This window comes from Toxorhynchites rutilus, chromosome 3, assembly GCF_029784135.1.
Source record: "Toxorhynchites rutilus septentrionalis strain SRP chromosome 3, ASM2978413v1, whole genome shotgun sequence".
NCBI lineage: Eukaryota > Metazoa > Arthropoda > Insecta > Diptera > Culicidae > Toxorhynchites > Toxorhynchites rutilus.
In genome coordinates, this window is record NC_073746.1 from 10,286,578 (window position 1) to 10,297,803 (window position 11,226).

At 43.1% G+C, this 11,226-nt stretch overlaps 1 protein-coding gene across 1 annotated transcript; it reads left to right on the forward strand.

The window, feature by feature from the left end:
- The first annotated feature begins 7,340 nt into the window (after positions 1-7,340).
- Positions 7,341-9,290, forward strand: LOC129772867 (uncharacterized). Its single transcript, XM_055776385.1, has one exon. The coding sequence runs from the start codon at positions 7,341-7,343 to the stop codon at positions 9,288-9,290; it is 1,950 nt and encodes a 649-aa protein (XP_055632360.1).
- Positions 9,291-11,226: the final 1,936 nt, after the last annotated feature.

Genomic DNA, 11,226 nt, shown 5'->3' on the forward strand with positions numbered 1-11,226 from the left:
ATTCTTTAATTCTTTAATTCTTTAATTCTTTAATTCTTTAATTCTTTAATTCTTTAATTCTTTAATTCTTTAATTCTTTAATTCTTTAATTCTTTAATTCTTTAATTCTTTAATTCTTTAATTCTTTAATTCTTTAATTCTTTAATTCTTTAATTCTTTAATTCTTTAATTCTTTAATTCTTTAATTCTTTAATTCTTTAATTCTTTAATTCTTTAATTCTTTAATTCTTTAATTCTTTAATTCTTTAATTCTTTAATTCTTTAATTCTTTAATTCTTTAATTCTTTAATTCTTTAATTCTTTAATTCTTTAATTCTTTAATTCTTTAATTCTTTAATTCTTTAATTCTTTAATTCTTTAATTCTTTAATTCTTTAATTCTTTAATTCTTTAATTCTTTAATTCTTTAATTCTTTAATTCTTTAATTCTTTAATTCTTTAATTCTTTAATTCTTTAATTCTTTAATTCTTAAATTCTTTAATTCTTTAGTTCTTTAATTCTTTAATTCTTTAATTCTTTAATTCTTTAATTCTTTAATTCTTTAATTCTTTAATTCTTTAATTCTTTAATTTTTTAATTCTTCAATTACTCATTCTTTCAATTTTCCATTAAATCGTTTCTTATCTAAGCAAAGACACTATATTTTTGGGAAGTTGGTAGAGTTTAATGACTTTTTTTTACAAACAGGTGCCCCCCAATAATTTAAATTTTTGAAATTTATATTTTTTGGATATATTTGATGTGCATTCAAACACATTTTCGAGTGAAAACTCACAGAAAGAGACAACTAGGCTAGGTCTACGGAGCATGCTTCACTCCGTATTCACTTGTAACGACACTTCCCCTTCCTCATCACCAACATTTTTGTCTCCTTCCCAAAAAAGAAAGAAAAAAAGCCGTTAGCATCTATTTTAATGTCCTGAGTGAAATTCACACGGACGCGATTGTGGTTAGTATTCATGGTCGAATTTAATTCGATTCAATTAGTACTGAAAGCAGCTTGCAGCCATTCTTTTGGAATGGCCATCGCTACCTGAAAACGAGTGGAGGAAAGGGATGAACATTTTCAACTATCATCAAAGATAATGAACCAGATCTTTGGGTAAGAAGTTCAGACACATTTGCGAATAGGAAAAAGCCAACCGCCGGAAACAGAATGGTTCCAGGTTGTTTCGTTTTGATGGGAATTTTGATGTGGTGAGCTCAGCTCCGCATTCATGTCATTCTATGAGAATTTTAATATTGATTATGAAGGTTTTTCCTAACATTCTCAAATCACTATTGGTTTTAGCACTATTCAGCAAACTTTGAAGGCCTGTATTCAAACAGCTGCTTGATAAGTACACAATTTCCGGGAAACTCTTCGGAAGCGTTTCAACCTCAAACAATCTATCATCCGAGAATTGGGTGGAAACAACGCTTTTGAGGTAAAAGTTTGTCGGGCAGTATTTGAATTTCGCAAAGCAAATGTAAAGTTCCCACCCGAGTTCGCACATTTCATTTCTCACACGAATGTGTCAGTTTCGACGAGATTTCATCTATTTTTCATTTGCTCCACTCAACCAGAGAGGATTTCTAACTAATTTCCAACTCATCCTAACTTTATGTTCTTGATCCGTAGCCATACACCTGCTCCTAGCTTTCGCCAGTTTACATCCGGAGCCGCTGAAAGAGTACAGAAACAGAAAGCGAAGAAACGCTGCTCCCAGGTTCTGGGGGAAAAGAAGGATTATTCCGCTCCCTTTAGTGCCGGGAAGCTGGGAAGGCTCTTGGCGTATGGTATAGTTTCAAATTAAGACGGTTGGATAAAATATGTGAACTACCGCTGCTGCTGCTGCTGCTGCTGGCACTGCTCTCCGGCTATTCTTCTTGGTCAGGTCAGTACCGCACCTGCAACCTCGGGGCGCGCTCGAGCCAAATCTTTCCCAGGAAGCTTAATTATTTCATCCCTTTGCTCTTATGGCGCGCCGAAACTACAGACACACGTAGAATCTCGGCTGACGATCATGGGAGTGGAAAGTTTCTTTTATTTTTTTGCTAGCCCTTCGTAATGCATGGCTTTTTTCTCCAGTATAGTGGAAATTGAGCTTATGTCGGATTGAGAAGTGTGAATGCCCTTCGCGTAGAATATTATGGGGAAAATCGAAGGTGTATCATATGTGAGAGAGCTGGAGAAATAAAAATTTAAAAAAATCTAAAGAGAAATATGGATAATTTGTTTAAGTAGTAAGTAAGTAAATATGCAGTTTTTTCTGACGCTTTTACTTTGCGTTGCTTTCAGTTGAAATATATTTTCCATTTGCATAAACATATATATATTCATACAGCAATTCCACTGAAAAAATTTATACGAAAAATTTTATATGATTATAAGAAACATTATGCATATCTCTCAGAGATACATAATGTTTCTTATAATCATTCCTCATTGAAATAATTATACCCTTTTTTTATTTCGTCATTAGACGTACCAAAAATCGTTTTGGAATTCATCGCGCAAATTAATTTTTTTTTACTGTACTGTGGAATCTGTTTACGATGACATTGAAGGGAATTGAAAAACGCGTCATCATAAGCGGTTGATCAATGTAAACGGATTCATAATAAACGGATTCCACTGAGTTATAATTTTTATTTATTTATTTATTTATTACACCGTCTTCGATCACTCGCACAGACTAAACTAAATTACATACAATCTTTTTATGAATAATTATCCTAAAGCCTGCCCACGTTAAATTTCGGACACCAAGATGATGCCAGTAAAACAAAAATTCACGTAATACAACAAAACCGATTATTTATTTCAGTAAAATAGATTTATATCTAAAACAAGGAAAGCTTACTTCGACGTTAAATACGTTGTCTGTAAAATTCACGAACTTTCTTGGGAACATCTGCCATTAGGTTCCGTACAGTATCCTCAGATATGCTGGCGGCGGCGCTTCTCCATCTCCTCTTGAAATCATTAATGCAATTCGCTTTCTTCTTAGTTTCGAATAGTTTTCGCTTCATCAGAGCCCAGTACTTTTCCAATGGGCGAAGTTTTGGACAGTTCGGTGGATTTGCTGTTCTTGGCACATATTTGACCTTGTTGACGGTACCGTCGAGCTGGCCACCCTGTCTCAACCGGTTCTACCGTTCCAATGATAAGCTGTCAGCAGCGATGATGTGACGTATAGAAGCTGTAGGAAAAATGAACATAACAAACCAAAACAACAGGAGAACTAACGTGTAGTGAAATAGTCAGAAAAATAAAGTATAGTAGCATTCAGGTGAAATTTGATAAAAACTTATAATTTAGTTCTAAACCTACTTACGAACTAGATAAGGTAAAATTACTTATATTAATATATTACGCTAGAGCCTAATTATACTATTAAACCTACGAATTACTTAGGATCTAGATTTAACCTAAAATTCGACGGTGAATTGAAAGGCCAACCTATTGAACGGGCCACTGAAATGTAAGGAAATGAATTGATAATGCTATCTGAAATTAATGCCAAATTAATTTGCAGTTTGAAGCAGTTGAATAAAACTCGCTACAGGAATCAGTGCGTTGCCTTTCTTTGCTGTCGTAACAAACTTCAAAATTTCATGATGAGCAACCCATCAAATTCCGGACCAAAGGTTGGATGTGCTGGATGCACCAGACCAGAAGATGCGGAAAATATGATCCAATGTGACGCATGCGATACTTGGTGGCACTTCAGCTGTGCTGGAGTCGCCGATTCGATCGCCGATTGTGCATGGATATGCATTCGATGTAAACCTCACTCCCGTGCATCGTCGAGAGCCAGTGTTGCTAGTCGGTCATCATCGTACTTAACGGATAGCATGGCCAGATTGCAGCCAGGAACGCCAGGAGTTGGAGAAACAACGAGCGGAGATTGGACTGGAAAAGAAGTTCCTGAAGGAGCAAAAGGAACTACTGGAAGTTTCGATCGCCGCTGAGGAAGAGAGAAGGAGCCGAGTGAGTCGAGTGAGTCGAGCGGACAGCATCGGAAGAGTGAACGATTGGATTGAAAACAGCGCGAATCCACAATCTAGCGCGGCAGGTGGAAATCAAATGCCAGCAGCTTCGGAGATCCAGCAGCATAATCTTCAATCCACTGATTTGAATTCCGATGCGACAGTAGGAGGTATTGTCGAGGAATTTCCCTTAGCTGCGCCGTCCGACGTTAACATCCCTCACCATAGTTCCCCTCTTCGAGATCGAACCATCCCAACATTCGACACTACCGAAGATCTAAGCCACCTACTAGTACCTACGATAGAAGATAACGTGGATCGGCGAGAGACTATGAATCTGGTCCGTGACTTGCGAGCCAGATTGGAGCAGTGTTTAGCGCAGTCGGAACCAACCGTCCCTCACATGACTCACTTACAGCGACAATTGGAATTGTGCCGGATGGCAATGGAAGCGATGCATTCAACCGTACATCGTTTGTCAATAATGCCTCCAACAGGAGGACTGACTACCGAAGGTACAACTGGCGAAGACGGACTGCCGCGATAGAGCGCAAAATCACTTGGTGTGCCGTCTCCTAGCGTATTACCTTCAAACCCTAATCCTAACGTATCACCTGGTAAGTGTCATGCCTCTGAAAATCAAACCGATCAAGCAAAAGAAAGCAATATCTCTCAATCAATACTATGTCCAACTATGCAAACTTCCCGAAACGAGCAGCAGCGTTTAGCCCACGCGCACTCAAATATAATAAAGAATCATACTATCTTGCAAAAACAGACTAGTCAATGTACACCTTCCTCCTTCGTATCAACTCAATTGCCCCCCATACCAGAGTCGTCAGAAAAACAGCTTGCAATGCAGCAGCCTACGATGCAACCATCAATGACTCCGCCTTCGGTTCAGTCTTCAGTGATGCAGCCATCAGTGCAGCAACCTACGCTGCCAAGGCAGCCTGCTTCGGTGCAGAAGATTCCAGCGCAGCAGCTTCCGGTACAGTCCACTCCGTGGCAACCTTATCAGGTACAACGATCTCCAGTGCAGTATCCACATGTGCAGCAACCACCAGCGCAGTATCCACAGGTGCAGTGTCATCCGATGATGCAGTATTCAGTTCAGGATTTACCTATGCGACAATCCCATATACAGCAACCTCCGATGCAGCAGCATCCACTGTACTATCTCCCTATACAGCAGCCCCCAGTGCAGTACCCGCAAACGCAGCAGTCGACGATCCAGCCTGAAGCACAATTTGCACCGATGCAGCAGTCAACGTATCAGTCTCCTTTACAGCCGCTTCAAGCGCAAACTCCACCCACGCAGCAGTTTCTGATGCAGCAGCCTTCGACTAATAATCCTCCGAGCTCTTGGGAAGAACCATCACCAGATTGGAACCAGGACGAGGGAGAGTCGATACCTACTCCACGACAACTTACATCACGTCAATCTTTGGCGCGCGATCTTCCGACGTTCTCAGGCGATCCAGCCGAATGGCCGATATTTATCTCCAATTTTGAGTATACGACGACGACATGCGGTTACACTCACGGGGAGAACATGGTTCGGTTCCAAAGATGCCTGAGAGGCCGTGCACTGGAGAGCGTTCGAAGTCGTCTTGTATTTCCGGCAGCAGTACCGCAGGTGATAGAGACTCTACGCATGAGATATGGGCGACCAGAGTTGCTTATCAACGCTTTGCTGCAGAAAGTTAGAGCTATGCCCGCCCCTCGAGGAGATAAGCTGGAGGCTCTTATCGAATACGGGATGGTCGTTCAAGAGCTGTGCGATCATATTGAAGCAGCTAACGAGAGAGCGCATTTGGCGAATCCTACCCTACTACAGGAACTCGTCGGAAAGTTGCCTGCGGATCAGAAATTGATGTGGGCCGGCTACAAGCGAGGACGTGCTGTAGTTGATTTGAAAACCTTCAGTGACTATATGACTGGGGTGATGCAAGACGCTTCAAGCGTAGTGCTGTATGAATCGGACCCACGAAAGAACACCGCAAGAGAGAAATCGAAAGTGTACGTCAATTCACATAAGGCCGACGAGACAGCCACTACAACGACAACCCAGCTTAAGACCAGTAGGTGTTTACATTGCGAGAAAGAAGGTCACAAGCTTCGCGAGTGCCAAGCGTTTAGAGCGCTCTCAATCGATGATCGATGGCGACGGGTTAGGGCACTAACCTTGTGTCAAATTTGTCTGTATGGACACGGCAGAAGAGCATGCCGTATTAGCAGCAAATGCAACGTAAACGGTTGTCAGTTCAAACACCATCCATTGCTGCACGGGAAAGCAACGACACCAGTAACGCAATTAGCGAATATCAATACCCATCGGCCCCAGGATTCCGGTGTTTTGTTCCGGATCTTACCCGTGACGTTGTACGGGAAGTCGGGCCAGGTCAACACCTTTGCTTTTTTGGACGAGGGGTCATCATTAACCCTGGTCGAGGGCGGTCTGGTAGCGCAGCTTGGCATAGCAGGAGACTCGCAACCACTTTGTCTGAGGTGGACCGGAAATAGGTCAAGAGTAGAGAAGAATTCAAAGACGGTGACGATTACTGTTTCGGGATTGGAACCACAGCGTCGTTACCAATTAGTGAATGCCCGCACGGTACAGAATTTGGACTTACCGATGCAATCCTTCGATGTAGAGAGGGCAACAAAGAGGTTTGCTCACCTGAGGCAGTTGCCGATTCAAAGCTACCATAACGCTAGACCAGCAATTCTGATCGGGTTAGACAACCTGAACTTGGCAGTGCCGTTGAAGACGAGAGAGGGAGATGGATCCGGACCGATCGCTGCCAAAACGCGATTAGGATGGTGTGTCTACGGACGTCAAGGTTCACAGGTCAACGAAGGATTCAGCTTCCATATCTGCGGCTGCAACAGGGACGACGAGCTACACGAAGCTGTTAAACAGTTCTTTGCTGTGGAGGAGAGTGGAGTAAGGCAGCTTGGGGACTGTCTCAGCGCGAAATGCTGGAAAAAACGACGAAGCGTATCGGCCGACACTACGAAACAGGTTTACTGTGGACGGAAGGAGAAATAGAGTTACCTGACAGCTACGGTATGGCATTGCAAAGGCATCAGTGTCTACAACGAAGGATGGACCGCAACCCAGCTCTACGTGAGAATATCAGTCGTCAAATAAAATAGTACGTAGAAAAGGGTTATGCACATAGAGCGACGCCGGCCGAATTGGAGAATGCGAACCCCAGGAAAGCTTGGTTTTTACCATTGGGAGCAGTTACGAACCCAAACAAACCTGGAAAGGTGCGACTCATCTGGGATGCAGCGGCGAAGGCCTCCGGTGTATCACTGAAGTTTCCGGAAAATCCAAGGTAGCTCCGCTAAAACCGATGTCCATCCCGAGGCTCGAGCTGCAAGCATGCGTCCTTGGGGCGCGTCTTCTTAAATTCGTGCAAGACAATCATCCGGTTGTGTTCTCCAAGAGATTCCTTTGGACAGACTCTTCGACAGCAAGATCTTTGATACGGTCGGACCCGCGACGCTACAAACCCTTCGTAGCTCATCGGGTAGGCGAGATATTGGAGATCACGGATGTCAGTGAATGGCGGTGGGTACCGTCCAAACTTAACCCTGCAGATGAAGCTACCAAGTGGGGCCGAGGACCTTATTTCCACTCAGATAGCCAATGGTTTAACGGGCCGGATATCCTGCGACTTCCCGAGGAGAAATGGCCGCAAATGACTGGAACGGTGGAGGTGACAACCGAAGATGCTAGACCTTCGGTGTTGTTTCATTTCGCGATGGAACCAGTGCTGGATTTCGAACGATTTTCGACCTGGAAGAGGATGTTACGCACTACGGCTTACGTTCTACGTTTCTTCTTCAACATCTCTAAACCAGAACAGAAGCGGTGCGGATCCCTTACACAAGCTGAACTGCTCGACGCTGAACGGACGATAATGAAGCTGGTCCAAGGAGAAAGCTATCCAGACGAAACGGCGGTTCTTGAACAGAGAGATTCTCAACAAAAAGGTCATGGGTCCATTGATCGAAACAGCAAGCTGTACCAATTAATGCCCGCAGTAGATGAAAATGGTTTGCTGAGGCAACAAAGTCGTGTAGCTGCGGCAAAAGAATTGGAATTCGATGCCCGGTTTCCATTCATCCTGCCACCAAAGCACCGAGCAGTGAGACTTCTGGTGGAAGATTATCATCGTCGCTATCGACATGCGAACAACGAAACCGTCGTTAACGAACTGCGCCAGCGCTTTACCATCTCGAGTCTACGTCAGCTTGTTAAGTCAGTGGTCTATAAGTGTCAGCTGTGCAAGATCCGCAAGGCACGTCCCAGCAATCCACCGATGGCGGCACTTCCTCCAGCCCGCCTAGCGATGCATTACCGTCCGTTCACCTACGTAGGCCTGGATTATTTTGGCCCGTTCCTGACGAAAGTTGGAAGGTCGAACGTGAAGAGATGGATCGCCCTCTTTACGTGTCTCACCGTTCGGGCTGTTCATCTTGAAGTTGCCTATAGTCTGTCAACGGCTTCCTGTATCTCCTGTGTACGACGATTCGTCGGTCGTCGAGGGTCGCCAATGGAAATTTTTAGCGACAACGGTACGAACTTCCAAGGTGCGGAACGTATACTTCGTGAGCAGATCGACAAAGAGTTGTCTGTGACATTCACCAGCACAACGACGAAGTGGAGTTTCATACCTCCCGGGGCTCCACACATGGGGGGCGCTTGGGAAAGGTTGGTACGGTCTGTCAAGTCAGCTATGAAGGATGCATACATGGAGGGGAAATTAAACGATGAAGAACTTTTAACGCTGGTTGTAGAAGCGGAGAGAACGGTTAATTCGAGGCCTCTGACACACTTCCTTTTGGGAAATTCTAGTGGAGCGAAGCAGACTGGTGTGGGGATTAGCGAATCCCAAAATAATTTGCGGGAAACCTGGGGTGGAATTCAACGGCAACTGGACAAGTTCTGGCAGCGTTTTCTGATCGAATATCTACCGGTCATCCGTAGGCAACCAAAATGGTTCGCCGAAACCAAACCTTTGCAGGTCGGCGATCTAGTGCTGGTTGCAGACGGAGGAAAGCACAACGAATGGGCCCGAGGCAAAGTGACCCAGGTCTTCCAAGGCTGTGACGACAAGATTCGGCAAGCCTTAGTGCGAACGCAACAGGGAACCTTCAGGCGGCCGACATCAAAACTCGCCGTGCTCGACGTGGATGCTCGTGCTGTCCCAGAAGACGGTGGGAAGCACCGGGGGGAGGATGTTGACGGTACCGTCGAGCTTGCCACCCTGTCTCAACCGGTTCTACCGTTCCAATGATAAGCTGTCAGCAGCGATGATGTGACGTATAGAAGCTGTAGGAAAAATGAACATAACAAACCAAAACAACAGGAGAACTAACGTGTAGTGAAATAGTCAGAAAAATAAAGTATAGTAGCATTCAGGTGAAATTTGATAAAAACTTATAATCTAGTTCTAAACCTACTTACGAACTAGATAAGGTAAAATTACTTATATAAATATATTACTCTAGAGCCTAATTATACTATTAAACCTACGAATTACTTAGGATCTAGATTTAACCTAAAATTCGACGGTGAATTGAAAGGCCAACCTATTGAACGGGCCACTGAAATGTAAGGAAATGAAATGATAATGCTATCTGAAATTAATGCCAAATTAATTTGCAGTTTGAAGCAGTTGAATAAAACTCGCTACAGGAATCAGTGCGTTGCCTTTCTTTGCTGTCGAAACAGACCTCATGTGCATTATACGATTCCAGAATGGATTTTGCATAGTGACAAGAGGCCAAATCTGGCCAAAACAACGCTGGAGAGTCGTGGCTTCTTATGAACAGTAGCAACCGCTTCTGGAGACATTCCTTCTCGTAGAAATCTTTGTTGATTGTACCGGTAGAGACGAAAGATTTGGATTTTCGGCCACAATTGCATATTGGCAGGCCAGACCAAGTACTTTTTGGGGAATTTAGACTGCTTCTTGGTCCGGAAACACTCGGCTACGGCATTCCTTCGCATTGCATTATAGAAAGCGAGACTCGGAAGCTGTTTGAAGTCTTCGAGAACATAAGTTTCATCGTCCATTATGGTGCATGAACATTTTTGCAAAAACTGGGTGTAGAACACCTTAGCACGGCTTTTGTAGTGAAATTTTACTTATCATCACGAGGCACCTTTTTCACTTTGTACGCCTTCAGTCCATGCCTCTGCTTCACTTTTGGTACATATGATTTTGATTTTCCAACCTTTCGAGCCACATTGGGATGTTTTTCAATAATGGCAATCGGTCATTATTTCGGTCCATCTGTCGGGAGCATACTTTTCGATTTGTTCCGCTTCCAATCTCCCGATCCACAGTTAAGCGCTGGTCAAACGATTTGCACACACTAAACACGGTACTATTCGGCAGTTTTAGCTTTTTGGCGAGATCGCGTACCGACAGTGTTGGATTTTGCTGCCGTTCGCGCAAAATGCGTTTGCGTACTTCCATTTGATTCGACGCCATTTTACCGAACTGAAGAAGAATGTAAACATGTTGGACATCGAAACAAAGAGGAGGGTTTCAGCTGTCAATTATTTCATTGATTAGTGAAATATTTCATAAACTACACTGAAAGAATTTAACGTGGACAAGCTTTATTCCTAAACATATTTTTACTCACATTGAAGTCAAATTCATCACAAACATAATCAAAAAGACAGAGACATGAATCAAACGGTATATTGTAGCCGTAGTTGGCTCTATGATATGGAACTGCTAAAAGTGGCGAATTTCGAAAACGGCGAGAAGGGATGTATAACGGAACCTGTGCGAGAAGTTCAGGACAGTCAATGGATCCTTGCATTAGGTCGAAGATATGAATATAAAACTTTCGAAAATACTTCGTTTTGTGTAGAAGAAAATAGCCGTATCGGAGATGCATTTAAAAAAAAACTAAGGATGGGTTATACCTGTGATATAACCGCAAGGTTAACGTAGGACTGCCGTTGGCTTAGTAATCATTTGTGTGTTTTCAATTAGCATCAATCGCTCCCCGGATGTTCCTCATTGGGTACAATATCGTCGCTGCGCAGAACTATCTTTTGTATGTATTGATTAAACTAGTGAATGAATGAAACAATTTACGATTTCAATTGCAATCAAATCCCAATTTAGGTCAATTCATGCATTATGGTAGTGGTTATCGCTGCAAATAGTTATCAACATTTTGCCTAATCATCAAACGGTATACGTAGAA

What these genes read in the sequence shown, in the direction of transcription:
- LOC129772867 (XM_055776385.1), top strand. Translation starts at nt 7,341, where the DNA reads ATGTCCATCCCGAGGCTCGAGCTGCAAGCATGCGTCCTTGGGGCGCGT.